Raw genomic sequence first — 20214 nt, forward strand, 5'->3', positions numbered from 1 at the left:
TACGATGAAAGAACGTTCGAGAATATATAAATACGGCGTAGAAGGTGGCCCCAATGAATAACAAATCAGAAAAAAAAAAAAACTTCAAATATATAATAAGTGTACATTTATGAAGAATACAGAATATTTTTTATTTCTTCTAAATTGAGACGTTATTGATTATTTATATATATATAAAACAAGATGTTTTTTATTCATAAAAATCATTATTTATAATTATTTATTTATGTATATATTTATATAGTTTTTTTTTTTTTTTTTTTTTTTTTTTTCAAGTCGATAATACAGGTTTGCCGTGTTCGGTAGAGCTTGTAAAAAAAAAGATAATATTATCATGGAGATGGAGGTATACATTCAACAACATTATAAACTCCATGAATATTATATGAACATGAAGGATAGAGATTAGAGAACTAGGTTTTCTTAGACGGTAAGACGAAGGCAAAAAAACTGCACGAAACGGAATTGAACAAATACTTTTTAAATGGTAGTCCTTAAGACCCAGAACACGTTGCATCTATTTCTAATCATTTTTTTTGTCTGCCGTCCACAGGTAAGCCAGGTAAAAAATCGATAATTTAAATATCTCCGGATTAATTGTGTTTTGTTTAATACTTTTAAATTTATTATATTAAGTTAATTTCAAAATACCAATTGAATTAATTGTCATCTGACCGAGATATTAAAAACACGAATTATAAAGTACGTCTAAACTATTATTGGCGAGCTAGGTTATTTCTCTTAAATGTATTTTAAATATAAAAAAATAACCTCAATAAAAAAAAAATTATTAAAAGGGTTTAAAAAATTATCAAAAATTAAATTGAGTTGTAGAGCAGTATGGGGTTTATACAGAGGGGCGCGAAAATAATAGAGTGGTGGATATTAGCATGGTTTTATCGGAGTAATCGCGGAGAAATTCGGAGTAATCACGAAAAAATTCGGAGTAATCACGGAGAAATATTTTTACCAGGGCAGGTTATCCTGGTGTTATCCAGTGCAGACAAATTGTATTATAAAAAAAAAAATTATTTGAAGATATTCGTTTCATCAAGCCTAGATCCAGACTAGATCAAGATATCCCTAGATGATTTTTTTTTTGCCTATGATTTTTGTAAAACTTATATATAAACTTATATATATTATATATAAACTGTATATATAAGGAAAGAACCATTATACATATGCAATTGTTATAGAGGTAACAATTGACATTGCTCTTATTTCGATAATTTGTTTGTTGTGATACTTCATAGCGTATACGCTTGCATATTTATCTCCCAGTTCAAAAAATTTCATAAAAACCACGAAAAAGTCAAATACACATCAAATGCTCATAGAATAATAATAATAATAATAATAATATCTATGAGCATTTGATGTGTATTTGACCCTTTTTCGCGGTTTCTATGAGAATTTTTTAACTGGGCTGACTCAAATCTCCCATTTGTAAACCCTTTTTTCATGGCCAAAATTTATAGATAATATAATTAATAATAGAATTGTTAATTGTTATAAGTTAAATAAGTTAATAATAGAATTGTAATAATTTATTACAATTTTCTTTTTAAATCTATTCCTAAGATTTGTCTATTAAAATTACAATTACGCGGATACTTTTTTCAGCACAAACTGAGAGAGAGAGAGAAAGAAAGAGAGAAAATGTAAATAAACAAGCCTACTATCTAACAACAACATTTATCAATAAATATCAATAATCAAATATATATACAATTTAAAATTAGAAAAAAAAAAAGGGATGAATAAAATGACTATTAAAAAATTTTATGAAAAATTTGTCATTGATAATATTTGTGTGTAAATTAGTTAATAATAGCAAAAACACACTAGTCAATTTTTTAAGTTGCTAAAAACACTTGTATAAGTAAAAAAACAAATGCAATACAAAAAATAAATACAAATATATACAATAGTCAATAAATAAATAAATTTTTAATGAAGTAAGTTAATTAATTAATGTATTATAAAATATCAATAATTTGTCATTAAAAAAAAAATTATTTAAAGTAGTAGATTGAAAATTTAATTACAGATTAGAAATTTTTAAAATAATTTTTAGTTTATAAACCAGTAATATCACCACCCTTACGATCATCTACAGATCCATAAATGGTATCATTAATTTTGGAAATAACATAAACTCCACTAAATACAGGATAACTAGAAGGTCTTAATGAATGCCCAAATTTTTGAAGTCCATCGACAATAGCACTGTTTATTCCATATTCATAGGAAGATGTCACTGGAAAAAGCTGTTGATGAATTCTACACGCATCAACAGCTTTTTCAAGATCTACATCCATCCACAAGTATCGGGCAAGTACCTGATAACAGTCAAAAAAATATTTTGATTATATTGAATTTTATTTTTATTGGATAAAAAAAAACTCATCTTACTAATGACACAGATGTTGGTATTCTAGTTCCTCCAGCTCCACCAAGTACTATTCTAACATCTCCATTTGATGACGTGATTATTGAAGGTATCATTGATGACAATGGTCTTTTTCCTCCCTTTATGTTATTGTTTTTATTGTTTGCTAAGTTGTTTGACATACTAGCTACAGAATCTATTGAAAAATCATCCATCGCATTATTTAAAATGATACCAGTTTGTTCGCTTACAATACCGCTTCCAAAACTGTAAATATAGTATTGACAAAAATTAATTATTATCGATAAATTATTTATTTGAATTTCATTATAAATGGTAATGAAAAAAAGATTATTTTATTTTAGTATTTACTAAGTGTTGATAGTGCTTGTTACAGCAACAGCATCACCATTGGGTGCTAGCACTGATATGTGTGATGTACCATGATCCTCCAAGAGTCCACTACCTGCACCATAATGAGCTGGATCATTCCAAGTTTTATCATCAATTATTTTTTGTCTAATTGATTTTGCAAATTCTTTTGATGTCAAATTGCCTAGCACCTATAATAATAAATTACATTAATGTTTAATATTATAGTATTTTTAATAAATATAAAAATAATTTACCTCAGTCATATCAACGTAATCAGCATCACCCATTTTACTTCTAACAGCATATGCATACTTCCACGTTTCAATAATTCTATGATATGTTTGAATTGTATTATTCCAACCTTTCAAACTATCTGGAGTAAATTTAAATTCGTCAAAAACATTTAAAATAAATGCAAATAATCCACCACTTCCCGGAAAATTTGACGTGTATAATGTCATATTTAGAAAATTTGTTGTCACTGGTTTTGACCATTTGACTTGATATTTTTTCAAATCATCCATCATCATGGTACTTCCGTTTTTTTGCACATCTTCAATAATTTTTCTACCAATTTCACCATTGTAAAATATATCTGGGCCATTTTTAGATATTTCCAACAGTGTCTGACAAATTTTATCAGGTTTTACATAGTCCCCTTCTTTTTTTATTGCTCCAGTTGTATTATTTACGAACATTTTTCTAAATGAAAAAAACAAAACATATTTTGATATACAGCTAAGAAAATACAACATCTTATTGTGTTAATGAAAGTATAATAACGTTACCTTAATGTTGGATCGTTTCGTACAACATTTTCTAAAAATTTGACAGCATTGGCTAATTTTTTAGTTATATTCCATCCTTCTTCACATATTTTAATCGTTGGATTAAACAGCTCATCCCATGGTATTTTACCAAATTTTTGATGAGCAGCCCAGTATCCAGCAATTTCACCTGGTACAGCTATTGATAATCCATTTTTAATTGAAGCATTTAATTTTACATTTTCAAACATGCCAGCATGAGCAGCGTATGGTGCCACATCTCGTGCATTTAAAAAATATCCTTGCTTCGTAGAACGTTCATAAATTGTCATTAAAAATCCCCCACCCATTCCCATCCACTGCATGTTTATTAAACCATTGCAAATCATTGTTGATAATGCTGCATCAATTGCTGATCCATTTTTATCCTTTATTATCGATCTTTAAAACAAATTATTATTTTTTTTTCCCAATTAATTCAAGTGCATATTTCAAAGGAGTTATTTAGAAAATGAAAAACAAATTAATCAAACTTACCGTCCAGTTTCTGCACAAATAGCACTATCAGATAAAACTGATGCTTTTTTAAAAATTCGTAATTTACTTGGTAAAGTTTCGTTGACTACAATTGAATCAGGTGGAAATAAGCAATTGCACTTATATATGATCGTGATTGTTATTAAAAAATAACTTGAAATGCGCATTGTTAAAAAAATGATTTTTTTTAGTATCAACTTTTAAAAACTATGAAATAAAAACTATGTAATAAAATGATTTAAGACCAGATGCTTAACTCCTAGTGATAAAATTATGACAAATTTTGACTTCGAATTTTAGTCTTATGTTAATACTTATATTTTTAATTTAATATAATTATAAAAAATATAGTAAAATGTCCAAAACAATAGCACACGTGTCGGAAGTTAGCTCACCGAGTGATGGGATGAGTCAAAAAACTATGATTATTGTTCTTTTGTCGGCCATCACCGAAATGAATGTGTACATTAAACAATCATCTTACAAAAAAACAATAATTATATAATTTTCAGGCACATCACATCACACGGTTCCAACACATGTGTTTTTTTTTTTAGATATCGATATATTTTTTATAATTATTCAATTGAAAATATAAATATTATAACATTATAACATGAGACAAAAATTCAAGGTTAAAACTTGTCATAATTTTGTCACTATAGATGTTATAAGAATCTGATCTTAAATATTAAAACAATAATTTAACTTTATATATTAGATTTTTTTATTTTATACACTACTTATATTGCACATTAATAAAACTTATGAATGATTGTAAAATATGGTGTGATATATTTCTACTTCTTACTTGAATAATACATATGTTTTCACAAAAGTGAGAGAAACACAAGTAAAATTAGAAGTTAACGATGGCAGATTAGCCTCCGGAATCTAATAAAGTCGAGGCGATTTGTTGTTCATCTTGGAATTAGAAGATAAGATAAGGCTGTATTTAAGCTTCAGGGTAGGATGAATTTTGGGTCCAAGCGGGCTCCCATCTGATTATGTTTGATTTAAACAAAAAAAAAAAAATTAGTGCCTCCGATGCATACTGTACTAATTCACATTAAAATTTCTACGATGTCTTTCCCCCTTATTTATTGAACTTATTTATGCTACCTCATGAATTATTCATTAAGAATATAAAATAATTATGCCATTAATTTATGAGTGTACACCGTTAGAATTTACTATTGAAGTAAATAAAAAAATACCTTTTATATTTTTTTATATGTAAAATATTAAATTATAATTAAAATATATAAAAGTAAATTTTAAACTGAATTATTTGTATATCGTATTTTGTAAATCCAACGATTACAATATTAACTCGAATTTGATAATGTTGTATTAGCAGCGTGTCTCAGCGTAATTACGTATTACAACTGAAAAAATTTAGAAAATATAAAATAACTATTTACAATTTGTAACAAATTTATTCAGGTTGTCGGCACAATAGTCACATACGAGATTTATTTGCTCCAATTTAAACCGTGAATTGAAAAAAAAAATTTACAAGAACAATTTAAATTTTCTTTCTTAATTTGAGAAATATCAGTAATTAAATTATTTTGTGAAGCATAAATTTATGCTGTTATTTAAAAGTAATAAAAATAAAATAAACATTGCAAAATTAAATTTATCTCTCAAACTATTCATTTATCCAAAAAATCCCTAAAAAAATTTTCTAGAAAAAATGCTTTTTAAACAAAAGTACAAAACGAAATAATTAATAACATCGACATATCTATTCTTCTTTAATTAATTGAGAACTAAAAAAAAGTTTAACTATACGAAATAAAAAAACTCCAAATATCTTATACACTTCTACTACGGTCATTTTAATTTTCTATCAATATTCAATTAATAAAACCACGTAGTCTATAAACATAGAGCTTGTTTGTTTTTTTTTGTTTTTTTTTACCTGAATTTATAAAAGAAGCTAAATGTGAATTTCAAGCTGTTTTTTATAAATACATCAACATACTAATAATTCACATTGAAAAATATAAAATCAATAAAAAAATAATCAACTAAATTCAACAACAACAACTGAAGAATATTATGAAAATGTTTGTGATAATATCAAAGCCCTATATAAAAGTATAAGGCATTAATAATTAATCAACAACAACACCACCATCGAAATAGTTTTAATATTCCAAAGCGATAATATAAAATATCAATATTGATTGGAATAATTAAATTATTAAAAATTGATAAACATAATTTTTTCTTCACCATAAATTTGATAAAATAAACAGTTGTCAGCATTCTACAGTTAAGCTTGTATTTTAAGACAGTATTATTTTATTTGAATTGTTTTTTAACAAACAATATGTTGATAAGTTGAAGTTTGATCTAAATATTAATTTTATAAAAAGTTTTATGATGATGTATCAACACTCGAAAGCAGAGAAACTTTTACGAGTCAAAAGGGTATACATATTTATTAATATAAAAAATAAATTATTAAATAATTTCAATTATTTTTAAAGGATGAAGAATCATTTCACAGATCAATGCGTTTAACTCTTATGTTCGCTCAAATATTTGGATTATTTCCTGTCACCAATGTCAGCAGTAAAAATTATAAAAGAATGAAATTTACTGTAAAATCGTTTAAAATGTTTTATAGTTTTTCAATACCTTTATTGATTATACCGTTGGTAATTCAATCCATTGTAATTGTTATTACTACTACGAAAAATGAAATTGGCTGTCTATTTGGTGTTGCACGTAAATAATTTTAATTTAAATAGTATTAAATTAATAAATATAGTTTACTGTGATTTAGTTTTTTCTATTTATTCTATTTTTAAAGTTAGTCACGGTGTTGCTATATCATATTCAGTATTTTATACAGCAACTATTTTAGAATATTTTACATTTTTTTGGATTTCATCGAAATGGCCGAAATTTCAAAAGTTATGGAAAACGATGGAAGACAAATTAAACAGGTCAAAAAAAATTGAATTATTAAATTCAAAAATGCATATATTGATCGATTATTCAAACAATAATAAAATAAATAAATATAAACATTTTTTTATATTACAGTTCAGGAAATGATTGTCCAAAAATTTGGTGGAAAATCAATACAATATCATCGGTTGTAATATCTTTAATTTTTATTGATCATTCATTGTGGGTTTTCTTATATTTTCATGTACAAAAACCAAATTCATTAAAAATTTGTATTAACGGTAATTCATCATACGAATGTAAGTAAGCCCAATGTTAGTATTTATTAATTGTGAATTTAATAATTTAAATTCAATGTTTCTAAAACAGATATACTTGATGGACTTGGTAAGAGTTTCGTGAATGTCATTGACTCGTATGCTGCTTTTGCTTGGACTTTTACGGATCTTTTTATAATATTAGTTTGTATTAATTTAATTCTGATAAAATTGATATTATTAATTTGTTATATTTATGATATATAAAAATTATTTTAGTTATCAACGGGGCTAGTCGAGAGATATATATTTACGAATAAATTGGCAATGGATATTAAGTTACTAAATGATCATAATTATTGGAATAAACTTAGAATAAATTACAGTATTTTAAGCAATTTAGTCAAGAAAACAGATAAATTAGTATCTCCTTTGATATTTGTGTCTATTACACATAATTTTATTCGTATAAGTACACAACTTTTTTTTGGAATCACGTGAGATCATATATTATGATAGAAATAAAATTTCAAATAATATTTATCATTAATTAAAAATTAAATTTTATATTTTTAGATCTGAAAATACTATTATTACAGTCATTTCTTTTATTTCTTTTACATTTACATTTGGAAAAACGGCTTTCACTATTTTTGCCGCCTCAAGAATCCATCAAGAATCTAAAATAATTATACCAATAATTTATGACTGCCCACTTTCGGAATTTACAATAGAAGTAAAAATATATTTTTTTATATGTAAAATATTGAATCGAAATTTTAAACTAAAGTTGTTTTGTATTTTGTAGACTGAAAGATTACAGTATCAACTTGAATTTGATAATGTTGTATTAACAGGGTTCAACTTTTTTGAGCTTACTCGAAGTTTCATGCTCGGCGTAAGTTAATATTTCAACTAAAAAAATTAAGAAAATATAAAATAACTATCTATAATTTTCAGATTGCCGGGACAATAGTAACATACGAAATTTTTTTGCTGCAATTTAAACCATAAATTGAGAAAAAGAAAAATTTTAATTTTGTTTGTTAATTTGAGAAGTCGATAATTAAATTATTTTATAAAAAATGAATCAATGTTATTATTTAAAATTAATATAAAAATAAAATAAATATTAAAATAAAACTCAATTGATTTTACAAACTATTTACTATTAAAAAACCCCTAAAAAAATATCCACATAAATAAAAAACTATTTATAATTGACTTTGAAGTATACATAATCAAATTCTCACTTTTCTCGACAGAACTTTAACCACAGCTTCCTTCACTACCACCTTTTAAATGAACACCTTAAATGAAAAATCTTGATCGTAAATTTTTTTGAACAGACGTAGTAGTAGTAGTATTGTTCTATGAAATAGTCAAAACTCAATAGTCAACTGAATATTTTAGTCACTGTTTTGTACAGAGCTACTGATTAGTGTTGATGATGACAATACGAAAGCGATGGATAATATTGAACGGATTTATTATCGAAAATGACCAACGATTGACGTCTACGAATTTATTCGACAGTGGCTCATAAGTATGATAAAAATATTTTTAGAAAAATCTTATCAAATTGAAAAAAAAAAAAAAAAATTGAAGTTAAACTTTTGGGGCCACTTTGAATATTATCGATATTATCTTTTTTTGTTTACTAATAATTTGGAAAAATATAGGTATATATCCTTTATAAAAAAATCACTTTATTTCAACTAACTTCACACTGAGAGGTTTTTATTTTGTTATTATTTTTTTTGTTTATTGTGAAATTAGCTGAAATAGTGTGATTTATTTATTTTTTTATTTTTTTTTTTTAAATTTGTTATTTTTTATTTTCTTAATTGATCAATTTAAAATTATTTCTTGATGATCGTTATTCAGTATTTTATATAAAGCTTTTAAAAATTAGTTTTTTAGATTTTTTTAACGTGATAGAATAATATTAGCAATACGTATGGGGCTAAAAAAAATATTAATAAAAAAAATGATAAATTTTTTAAATAAATTTTGTCATATATTTTGTTTGTGAATAAAGGAATAAAACAATCAAGGTTAAATGATTGGACATTATTTATTAATTAATTAACACGGACTATAACATTTTACTCTCCGTAAAAAAATGTGTGTTTACTTTTTTATTAACAAGAACATATGCCATTGGAATGTCATCTTTTGGTAATTTATATAAATCAGCAAGTTTAAGTTGTACCTATATGAGGAATTTCATTTAGAAAAATATTATTATTAAAATATTATTCTTTTTGCACACTAATTCTGTATATAATAATATTTTGATAATTTGATAATTACAACAAAGCTGTAGTAATATTAATTACAAAATTATTTATCAAACCAACGTCATTAGTGTAAGTTGATACTTTAGAAATAAAACGTCCTAAATGTTTGTCAAGTGATGAAACAATAATTAATCTTTTGATATTTTTTTTTTTGCTTTGTAAAATTTAATTAACTGATTATTTTATTATTATTATTTATTTCATTTGTTTTATTAAATCACTGCGATCCATAAGTTTTTCAAGTTCTTCATCAGAAAAACAATCTTTTTATGAGTTAACCACTTCATGCTCAGTTTTTTCAAGAAGTTGTTTCATTTTCAAGAGCATATCTTTATCAAAAGGAACACCATTTAAGTCTTCAGATATAACAAGTTTTTCAAGTTTTTTTTTAGCATTAGCACGATTGATAATTAATTCATCATATGATCCTTTTATACAAAGTTTATAAATAATAACAGGACGTGTTTGACCAATTCTATGACATCTTGCCATAGCTTGAATGTCTGCTTGTGGATTCCAATCACTGTCAAATATTATAAGAGTGTCAGCACCCATTAAATTAAGACCAACACCACCAGCTCTTGTTGTCATTAAAAATAAAAATAAACTTGGATCATTATTAAATAAATCAATATATTATATTGTCGATCTTTAATCTTACGTGAACCATCAAGACGTGTCCAATTCCATGGTCGTATTTTTAAATAATCTTCAATATGATCCAGTATTTGCACCCAAGTTGAATATATTAAAACTTTATGACCACCTGCATGAAGTTTTTTCAACATTGCATCAAGAATTATAAATTTACCAGATGCTTTGATCAATTCTTCATCATTTCGACGTTGTCCAACGTCATTTGTTGGACAACTAATCATATATGCACAGTAAAAAATAGTTGGTAAAATTAACAAATTCAGTTTGTTAATTTAGGTCCACCAACAAAACGTTTGTTAATTTAACAAACATTTTATTTGTTAAATTAGGTCTACAAATAACTGTTTGTTAATTTTACAAATTTTTGTTTGTAAAATGAAATTTACAAACAGCTGTTTGTTAATTTTACAAATACTTTTTGTTAAATTTTTTTTTTTTTGTGCAAGCAAAAAAATAAATGTCTATTCATTTATATAATATTTTTTGATACGTAAATTTTATTATTTTTTCAAATATTCTACTTATTTTTACATTAAATCTTCATTTATATATGCTTCGAGCCAATTTAACACAAAAAAATTTGTAAAATTAACAACCGGAGTTTGTAAAAACATTTTACAAATTTTTTGTTGGTAAAATTAACAAACAGAGTTTGTAAAATTAACAAATAAAATTTGTCAAAAGATTTTACAAATTTTTTTTTGTTAAATTAACAAACAAAAATTTGACAAACGACTAAAGTCTACAAATTACGAACGAATTACCAACTTTTTTTTACTGTGTGGATGATTTACAATTTGCTTATACATTGTTCCACGATGACCATTTATATTTGATAAATAATCATAGTTTTCATCAGTTATTTATACATGATCAGCCCATGTTTTTCGACTTGAAGTTTTTTATTATTATCAGCATCACGATATTTTTTAACTGCTGCTTCATATAATTCAGCATATGGATCAGTATGAATACGATTATAGTTACGTCTTGCTGCACATCTACGTTTTGCATGCACGGACAGAATTTCACTCTGATTATCTGAGGGAAACACCGAGTCGACGGAATCATTGACATAAAATTGGCTTTTCACGATTGCACACTTAGAAAGCTTAAGTGTTACCCCGTGATTTTCTGAATTTTATAACTATATTCTTGACCCTCACTTTTTCTCGGTATTATCAATTCAAAACCTGAGGATACATTTAAAAAATTTATAGTGGCATCCCTTGATTTAGTGCGAGTTGCCCTGTTGACATCTCGTGATTGCTTTGAATTAGCATTCTCCGGTGAAATTCACAGGGCACCACGACATAAGATAAAAAAAACAACGTGATTTTCTCAAGGCTTTGCTTAATCGACTTCGTCATCGTTGCCGAATTCAGCCGAAGTCAAATTAGGTGATGCCTTGAGAAAATCGAGTTGCTTTTTTAATTTCTCTCGTAGCGCTTTTTTTTTAAGTACTGCTTGTTATAAGGAATTATTTTTTTTAAAACAATTTGGATAATTAATTAAAAAAATATCGAGTATTTTTAAGAAATATTTTTAAAAGATAAAATTGCATGTATGTTTTTTATTAAATCAATAAAAAGCCCAAGGAAAAGCAGCAGGTAAGGAAAAAATGTTGCCAAAAAATTATGTTTCAAGGAAATAATTTCTTAGTCACATTAATTCCTTAGCTACATCTTTTCCTTAGCTACTGCTTTTTCTTGGACATTTGTAAATAAAATACATGTAAATTTATTTTTTTAAAATACAAATGTCCAAGAAAAAGCAGTAGCTAAGGAAAAGATGTAGCTAAGGAATTAATGTGACTAAGAAATTATTTCCTTGAAACATAATTTTTTGGCAACATTAATTCCTTAGTCACATTAATTCCTTAGCTACATCTTTTCCTTAGCTACTGCTTTTTCTTGGACATTTGTATTTTTAAAAAATAAATTTACATGTATTTTATTTATAAAATAAATAAAATGTCCAAGGAAAAGCAGTAGCTAAGGAAAAGATGTAGCTCAGGAATTAATGGTGAAAACATAATTTTACCGGCTACATTAATTCCTTAACTACATTTTGTTATGAGCTACCTCTTTCTCTTGGCCATTTTTTTTTTCCCAAATAAAATTATATGTATTTTATTTATTAAATAAATAAAAATCCCATTGACAAGACATAGCTAAAGAAAAGACGGATTCAAAGAAAGTATAAATTTTTTTCATTCGAATTAATTAAAATTAATTAAAATATTTTGTCTTATTTTATTCTTAGCTATTTGCTATAACATGTCGATTAAAATATATTAATAAATGTAATAAATCTCATTATTCAATATTTTTTCTTTTTATTTTTATACTTATATATTTATTCTTAACTATCCTACTTATTATTAAAAGCATCTTCTATTTCGCATCAATTGAACGTCATTCTTAATAAAGACAAAATTTTTCCTACTGTCACGTTAGCGCGCGATGGCTTAGTGGATAAGTCACTGACATTTAGAATATAGGTTTATGTAGAGTTAGGTAGACGTAGGTTCGAATCAAGGTGAGGACATCGAGATACAAAAAAAAAAAAAAAAAATGTATATATATTTGTTAAATTCTTATAATAATTTTTTTTTTGTTTTTTTTAATGGTAACCCCGAGATTTTTTTGGTGCGCCACTGCCAAAATGTCATTGTTTACAAGACTCAACGGAGCCGAACTATCCCAAGGGGTTACCCCGAGATTATGTCATTGGACCAGTAGAGAAACTAAGTGGTGGCAACAAATTCCGCTGACTCGGGGTTACACTGAGATTTTATAAAAATTCACATTCTGATTATCGGAAATTCTCTCCGTGTGTAAATCACGATTTAATGTTGCTGTATACAATTCACGTTGAAGATCAGTCGTTGATGCGTATATAACAACTTCTTTTTTTGGTGGTATATCTGGACATACATCAACTTTTAATCTTCTCAAAATAAATGGTTTTATAATTTCACGTAAATGTCCAACAACATATTTATCTTTTTCTTGCTCTAAAAATTTACCGTGCTTTCCATATATACGTCTTCAGTATTTATATATTTATTAAAATTTTAGGACATAAATAAACCACGAAAAAAAAAATGAAAATATATTTTTAAAAATCGTACCTATACAGGGTATATAATTTCCAAAAAATTTTTATAAAATATTTCCGTGGGGGGCAGAAGCTCTTATAATGTGTGCCAATGAACACCATAATTTTATAGACCTTTTCGAACCTGCACTTCCAGCAAAAACACCAGCCAAGATATTTTATTAAATATTTTTTCCTGGTAGAAATATTTCTCCAACTTTCTCCGCCTTTTTTCCAACTTTCTCCACCTTTTTACAAAAATGACCCATGGTTGGAGAAAAGTTTGAGTAAATTTCAAGTTGGAGAAATGACGGAAAAAAGTTGGAAAATGTTGGAGTAAATTAAACCATGGGTCATTTCCGTAAAGAAGTGGAGAAATGGCGGAGAAAAGTCGGAGAAATATTTCTACCAAGGCTATCATCGTTAAAATTTGATTACTTAATTCATTTATTATTAATTTTAGGTTCTTGAACAATCAACAAAACCACAATAATCATCATTACCTCAAATTGATGTCATTTGGGATATCGAAAATTGTCGTGTACCAGAATATGTATCAGGAGCAGCTGTTGCACAAGTCGTTAGAAACCAATTTTTTCATGATTGTAGAGAAGCTGGTTTATTGCTGTATGTGATTACTTTTAAAATTAGTCGACATGATACATGTTCCAGCAACATATAAAAATGAAAAAATAAAACAATCAATTCGTCGATTTGCTGACATTCATGGTAGTTCAGCAGCAATAATATTAATATCAAGTAATGATAATTTTACTGCTCATCTTAGTGATCTTGGGCATGGAAAAAAGCCACATGTTATATTGCTGAATAATGGTCAAGCATTAGAAGATCTTATAAAGTGTGCTGATGAACACCATAATTTGAAACAGCTTATGGGACCACTTACAGTAAAAGCACGGGCCAAGGTATTTTATTAAATATTTCTATCATCATTAAAATTTGTTAATTTAAATTATGTGTTATTAATTTTAGGCTCCTGGAAATTATATACTTTTAGTTACCAATCTTTCAACTGAGATGAAACTCGTTCGCATAAAAGATCGTTTAAAATATTTAGCTTCTAATTGTGGTGGACGTGTATAGCTTCTGTCAATGGAAGTACCGCAATTGTTAGATTCGGTTCAAACATCTTAGCAAAGAGGTAAAATGAATATTTCATTATTTAATTCACTTATATCAACTGGTCATCACTAACAAATTTTTTTTAGAGCTGAACATCGTATGGCTAATGAAAAAGTGTCCGATCATATAATAACTGTGAAGTGGGTTAAAAATAAGTAAAGTAATAAAATGAAAGATGTTGGTATTATATCTGAGGATCCTACTGGTGAGATTATATCATTAAACCCAGATCATGGAAATACGCCCTGGTAGAAATATTTCTCCGATTTTTCTTCGGCATTTCTCCACCTCTTTACGAAAATGACCCATAGTTGGAGAAATGGCGGACAAATTTCTCCAACCTGAAATTTACTCCAACTTTTTTCCAACCTTTCTTCAAGCAAAAATTTACTCCAACTTTTTTCCAACTTTTCTCCTACCATGGGTCATTTTTGTAAAAAGGTGGAGAAAGTGATTGATGTTAATACGATTGATGTTCGAGCTTAGAACAAAAAATCCTGTCGTGTTGATCGATGAATATGATGCACCAATCAACGGTTTAGATGAAAACATGCCAGTACTAGCGCCTATTAGACGAAGTATCCAAGATTTCTTCACTGGATTAAAAAAGAGCCAATGTAAATTCGTTTTTGTAACCGGTATTTGCAAATTTGCTATGGCCGGAATTGGTTCCGGGGCAAATGATGTCAAAGACTTATCATTATCCTCGAAAACAGCTTCATTATTCGGGTTTACTCAAAAAGAAATAAAAACGAAATTTCAAACGGACATTCAAAATATGTGCTCTAAAACACAACGCACATTTAAAGATTTAATAGAAGTCATGAAAGAATATTATAACGGGTACAGATTTAGTAAGTCCGAAGAGTATGTCCTAAATCCAGAGGCAATCATCTCATGTATTCAGTCAGGCGAAGATGAAAACTATTGGTGCAACACAATGGCTACAACAATAATAACAAAGCTGATCACGGGTTATCCCGACAATTTTCTTCAATTTCTCGAAGATCCCTGTTCGAAAATTACTCAAGAAGAATTAATGTACAATAGTCCTTCTGACAAAATGAAGCTGACACCAGTTCTACATCAAACAGGGTATTTGACGATCAAAGAATTTACTACAAATGGTACAATTACAACATTCGAACTAGGCTATCCTAACCGGGAAATTCGGAACTATGTCGAATCTGGTTTGAAAAGTTATACACTTGAATTGAAAGAAGTAAAAAAATTTAATTGTTCATATTAAAAAAATAGTAGAATCTCGTTTAGATGGAAAAGTAGAAATATTTATAACATATTTAGCAGAAGCATTTTCAGGACGTTCGTATAGTCAAAAACTTGACATGGTTGATACTGCTGAGAAGGTGATTCATAATCAATGTTATATGTTCTTGAAAGGCTTGTCTTGGAACAGTCATGAGTTACAAGTATTAAATGAATGCCTAAATTCTGAAGGCAAAGCGAATTTAAAAATACTCATCCAAAACATTGTCTATATCATAGAGTTAAAGTATTTTAAGGAAAAGCCTTCAAATTATGTTCTTGAAAAAAAAATATCAAAAGCAATGGAACAAATGAGGGAAAAAAAAATACGCAGAAGCTCATCAGGCTACTTCTGAAACCGTATATTTGCTGGCTATAGTCTTTGTCGAAAATGCCCCTGGTAGAAATATTTCTCCGACTTTTCTCCAACTTTTATCCGCCATTTCTCCACCTCTTTACGAAAATGACCCATGGTTGGAGAAATGGCGGACAAATTTCTCCAACCTTTCTCCAACCAAAAATTTACTCCACCTTTTTTCCGACTTTTCTCCAACTTTTTCCGCCATTTCTCCAACCTGAAATTTACTTCAACTTTTTTCCAACTTTTCTCCAACCATGGGTCATTTTCGTAAAAAGGTGGAGAAAGTTAGAAAAAAAGCGGAGAAAGTTGGTAAAAGTTGTAGAAATATTTCTACCAGGGAAAGCAGCAGCTAAATATGGTTAATATTATTATTATTATTGGAATTATTATTATTATTATTATTATTATTATTTTATTAGGTAATAGAAATTGATTCATTACCCAGAAATCAATAAAACAAAAAAAAAAACACCAAAAATTATTTTCAATGAATTTACAGAAATAAACATTATTAAACAAGAATTTTTCATTGAAAAAATTGATGTCATTCCCATTGTTAAATCATTTTCATCATCTATCAAAAAAAAATGTTTGATAGAAATTGAGCACTGTAAAATTGAGAAGCTTCGTTTTGAACATGATCACATTATAAAAATGCGAGTCCTCGATCGTGAAAATATAAGACAATGGATTTATACAAATAAGATTGAATTAAAAAGGAATGACTTCAAAAAAGAGCAATATATCAGTGTTCAGGGAAATTTTAACGATGATGAATTTATTGTAAATAGAATAAAATTGGAGCAGGATAAAGAAATAAATCCTGAAAAAAATGAAGAAAAATACAAAAATGCTATTGAAAAAGTGGATGAAGAAGAAGAAGATGATGAAGATACTATTGCAAAAATTGATGAATTGTTATCAGGTAGTAGGGAAACAGGGCCGGTTTAAAATCATTTCTTAAATAATCATCCCCTAATAAAGAGTGGTGATAAATAAATTTAAAAAAATAAAAACCAAGGAGTAGTTTTTAGTGGGTAGTTTTTAGGGGGTAGTTAGGGATTGAGGGGTGTGTGTGTAGTTGCGATTGAGGGGGGGGGACGGAAGACGGGGACTGGATGTGTAGTCGTGATTAATAACTTTTAATTAAACGTTTTGTTTATGTATATAATATACAATAATATACAAAATTGAATTATTGTTTATACATTTGAAAAAATTATTTAAATAAAGTTTATGGTTGGGCAATAAAAATTGTGAATAAACAAAAAAAAATAATATTATTTTTATTTTCAAATAAAGAAGGAAACCACTTGTTTGCGATAACGAAATAGATGACCCCACATAAAAGTGAACCTGAAAAATATCAGATTACATATACGCACATGCGTTTCAGTGACACAGCGTCTATACATTTATTTTTTTAAAAACCAATAAATTTTATTTTCATCTGATAAAGGAATTGACTGAGAGACTTGTATTTAAATATTTTGTCGTCGAAGCATGAAAAGAAAAAAAAAAAAAAAAAAAAATGGTCTAGCTAATAAGTGAAATACGGAAATTACAGAGGGAAGTAAGTATGACTAGTTTTGTTTGTGTACTGTGCAATAGAAATTTTCGTTCGTCGTCTTTCAAGTGATTTTTATTATTTTCATTTCAGAGTCTGGAAATATTGAATATTATAACAGCTATTCAAAAAACCTTGAAATTATTCGAAACCATCGATAGTGACAACCAGGTTATTTTATTGCATATCAATAGAAAAAAAATTGCCGATAAAGTGAGTATAATGTTTATAAATTTCTTCTTTGATACGTTCTTTAAAACTCAATGATATTTAATTCTCGAAATTCTTTTTTTAGCTTGATGAAATACATAATCAAGAAACAATTGTTTTAAAACAAATGATGCTGTAGGCTTGTAAAGTGATAAAAATAATAAAAAATGATGAGTTGAAGTATGAATATTTTATGAGGATATTGCAGAAAATGTAAAGATGATAGAGACTGAAATGAGTTATTGTTAATAATTTTGATACGTTTGAAAAACAAAATGTGTATAAATTTATATTTATAAATATTTTTATTTTATTCTAGCATAAAAGACTGAGAATGAATTCTGATTGTATCAACAGAGTTGTTAAAAACTTTAGAAACAACAGAATATTCGACTTTTCCAGAGAAAGTTTTGATAAAGCTGTAAGTATCATGATCATGTAAAAAATATACATAATTATTTATCTTTATCTCAAAAAATATAAAGCGAATAAACAGCTTTCTATTGCATTGAGGAAAACACTGAAAATAAAGGAAAAGCTGGGTTCAATTAAAAGATAATCAGAAATGGTAGACGAACAAAAAAAAAGCAGAAAATCTTCAAACGAAAAATTAATGAAGACAAAAATGATGAAAAAGGGTTTTTCGCGTATTTCGAAGGGTTAAGCGGGAAATCGCGATTGAAAATATTAATAAAAATACCTCTGGTCTATTGGGAAAAGGGGACGCGGATTCTCTTTCACCTCTCATTCGTAGTTCATCGCAGACCCAAAATCCGAGAATTTAAAATAAAATAATAATTTAAAAGAAAATAAAATATTATAATATTTCGAGGGGGAAGTCACTCCAAAATTTAGTGTACACCAGATTACAGATTACCGGTAATCATGTAATCTTTCCATTGATTACACAAGATTACTTTTTATGTAATCACAAAGAATCCCAGTAATTATGTATGATTACACTTAAAATTCAAAGATTTCAAAAAGATTACACGAGATCATTGAAGATTATTGAAGATTACACCAGATTACAGATTACCTGTAATCATGCAATATTTCTAATGATTACACAAGATTACTTTTTTTTTTGGTAATCACAAAGATTCCCTGTAATCTTTTATGATTACGTTTAAAATTCAAAGAAGAAAAAAAAAATTAATGAAAAACGAATAAAGAAAAAAAAAATTAGTATACTATACATGTGCAAGTATACACGCGCATGCGCGATCTGAAAACAGAGAAGGGAAGGGGGACGTTCCAAAAATCACTCGGAAACCCGGACCGGCGCAGTAGATGAAAAAATATAGTGATAAAATAAACTTAAAAGTAACTAGAGGTTACTGTAGATATTGTAAGCAACAAAAACAGCCATATTGCATATGCCATTTACTTTTGTTACTTATTACAGTTGTGAAAAGTATTTTTATAATTATTATTAATAATTAAACAATAATAATTTATTGTTTTGTGCCTATAAAAATACATGAACAAAAAATCATGTCTACCACAACAAAATATCAAAAATTTTCTATGATCACAATCTTGACCTTCCGGGTTTCCGAATGATTTTTGGAACGTCCCCAAGATTACTGAGATTTTCTGTAAGCATATCAAGATTACAAGAAATTTTTGCAGATTACAGATATACGCCGTAAAATTACTGGTGATTACATAAAATTTTTAAAGATTATTGATGATTACTAAAGATTGCAAGAGTACTTTAGATTACATCGATTACAAGATTTTTCCGTAATCATTTCTGTAAGATTACAAAAGATTATTGAAGATTCTTCTCCCGATGTACACCAGATTACACAAGTGACTTCCCCCTCGTAATATTTTAAAATTAAAAATTGCAATTGGGCTTTGAATTGTTTATAAAAAATTTTGTTTATAACGATAGCATCAATTTAAATAATTTTGCTAGAAAATTCAAAAAAAATAAATAAGTTTCATGTAAAAAAAACATGTATAAATAAACAATTGAAATTTATAAATGAATAATTCAACAAAAAAAAAAAATTTTTTTTTTTTTTTTACATGAAACTTTTTTATTTTTTCTGAATTTTCTATCAAAATTATTTAAATTGATGCTATTGTTATAAACAAAATTTTTTTTGTTTATAACAAAAAGTTTTCACAGCGGCCAAACAGACTCATACAACGAAAAAAACAAAAATTCGATGACACCATGGTCAATGGATTGAAAATAGTTTTTTTTTGAGAAATTCGTCCGCTATTTCTCCAACCATGGGTCATTTTGGAAAAAGGTGGAGAAATGGCATAGAAATAGCGCACAAACGGCGGAGAAATATTTCCACGAGGGTATAATCTACCCTAACCTGT

The 20214-nt window shown here is 27.2% G+C and overlaps 3 protein-coding genes across 3 annotated transcripts; 1 reads left to right on the forward strand and 2 right to left on the reverse strand.

Annotated features, from left to right (window-relative positions):
* Window positions 1–2081: 2081 nt before the first annotated feature.
* On the reverse strand, window positions 2082–3941 carry LOC122850352 (scoloptoxin SSD14-like). The gene is made up of 5 exons (XM_044149511.1): window positions 3559–3941; window positions 3025–3472; window positions 2768–2958; window positions 2419–2662; window positions 2082–2345 (listed from the first exon to the last, which is right to left on the reverse strand). The coding sequence occupies exons 1-5, from the start codon at window positions 3924–3926 to the stop codon at window positions 2082–2084; spliced, it is 1515 nt and encodes a 504-aa protein (XP_044005446.1). The 5' UTR covers window positions 3927–3941.
* Window positions 3942–9357: 5416 nt separating this feature from the next.
* Window positions 9358–13444, reverse strand: LOC122850353 (lymphoid-specific helicase-like). The gene is given in 6 exon segments (XM_044149512.1): window positions 9358–9474; window positions 9842–10195; window positions 10198–10432; window positions 11089–11260; window positions 13068–13238; window positions 13432–13444. Coding segments are annotated over 6 exon segments (1062 nt in total).
* A 533-nt stretch (window positions 13445–13977) lies between these two features.
* LOC122850354 (meiosis regulator and mRNA stability factor 1-like) lies at window positions 13978–14425 on the forward strand. Its single transcript, XM_044149513.1, has 2 exons — window positions 13978–14229; window positions 14315–14425. Exons 1-2 carry the CDS (start codon window positions 13978–13980, stop codon window positions 14423–14425), a joined length of 363 nt encoding a protein of 120 aa, XP_044005448.1.
* Window positions 14426–20214: the final 5789 nt, after the last annotated feature.

This window comes from Aphidius gifuensis, linkage group LG2 (genome assembly GCF_014905175.1).
Source record: "Aphidius gifuensis isolate YNYX2018 linkage group LG2, ASM1490517v1, whole genome shotgun sequence".
Taxonomy (NCBI): Eukaryota; Metazoa; Arthropoda; class Insecta; order Hymenoptera; family Braconidae; genus Aphidius; species Aphidius gifuensis.

What these genes read in the sequence shown, in the direction of transcription:
- LOC122850352 (XM_044149511.1), bottom strand. Translation starts at nt 3,926, where the DNA reads ATGATTTGCAATGGTTTAATAAACATGCAGTGGATGGGAATGGGTGGG. An exon ending in CGAAACGATCCAACATTAAG is followed by an intron (nt 3,473 to 3,558) that starts GTAACGTTATTA and finishes TTTTTCATTTAG; the next exon opens with AAAAATGTTCGTAAATAATA. An exon ending in ATTACGTTGATATGACTGAG is followed by an intron (nt 2,959 to 3,024) that starts GTAAATTATTTT and finishes TTATTATTATAG; the next exon opens with GTGCTAGGCAATTTGACATC.
- LOC122850354 (XM_044149513.1), top strand. Translation starts at nt 13,978, where the DNA reads ATGATACATGTTCCAGCAACATATAAAAATGAAAAAATAAAACAATCA. An exon ending in AGCTTATGGGACCACTTACA is followed by an intron (nt 14,230 to 14,314) that starts GTAAAAGCACGG and finishes TATTAATTTTAG; the next exon opens with GCTCCTGGAAATTATATACT.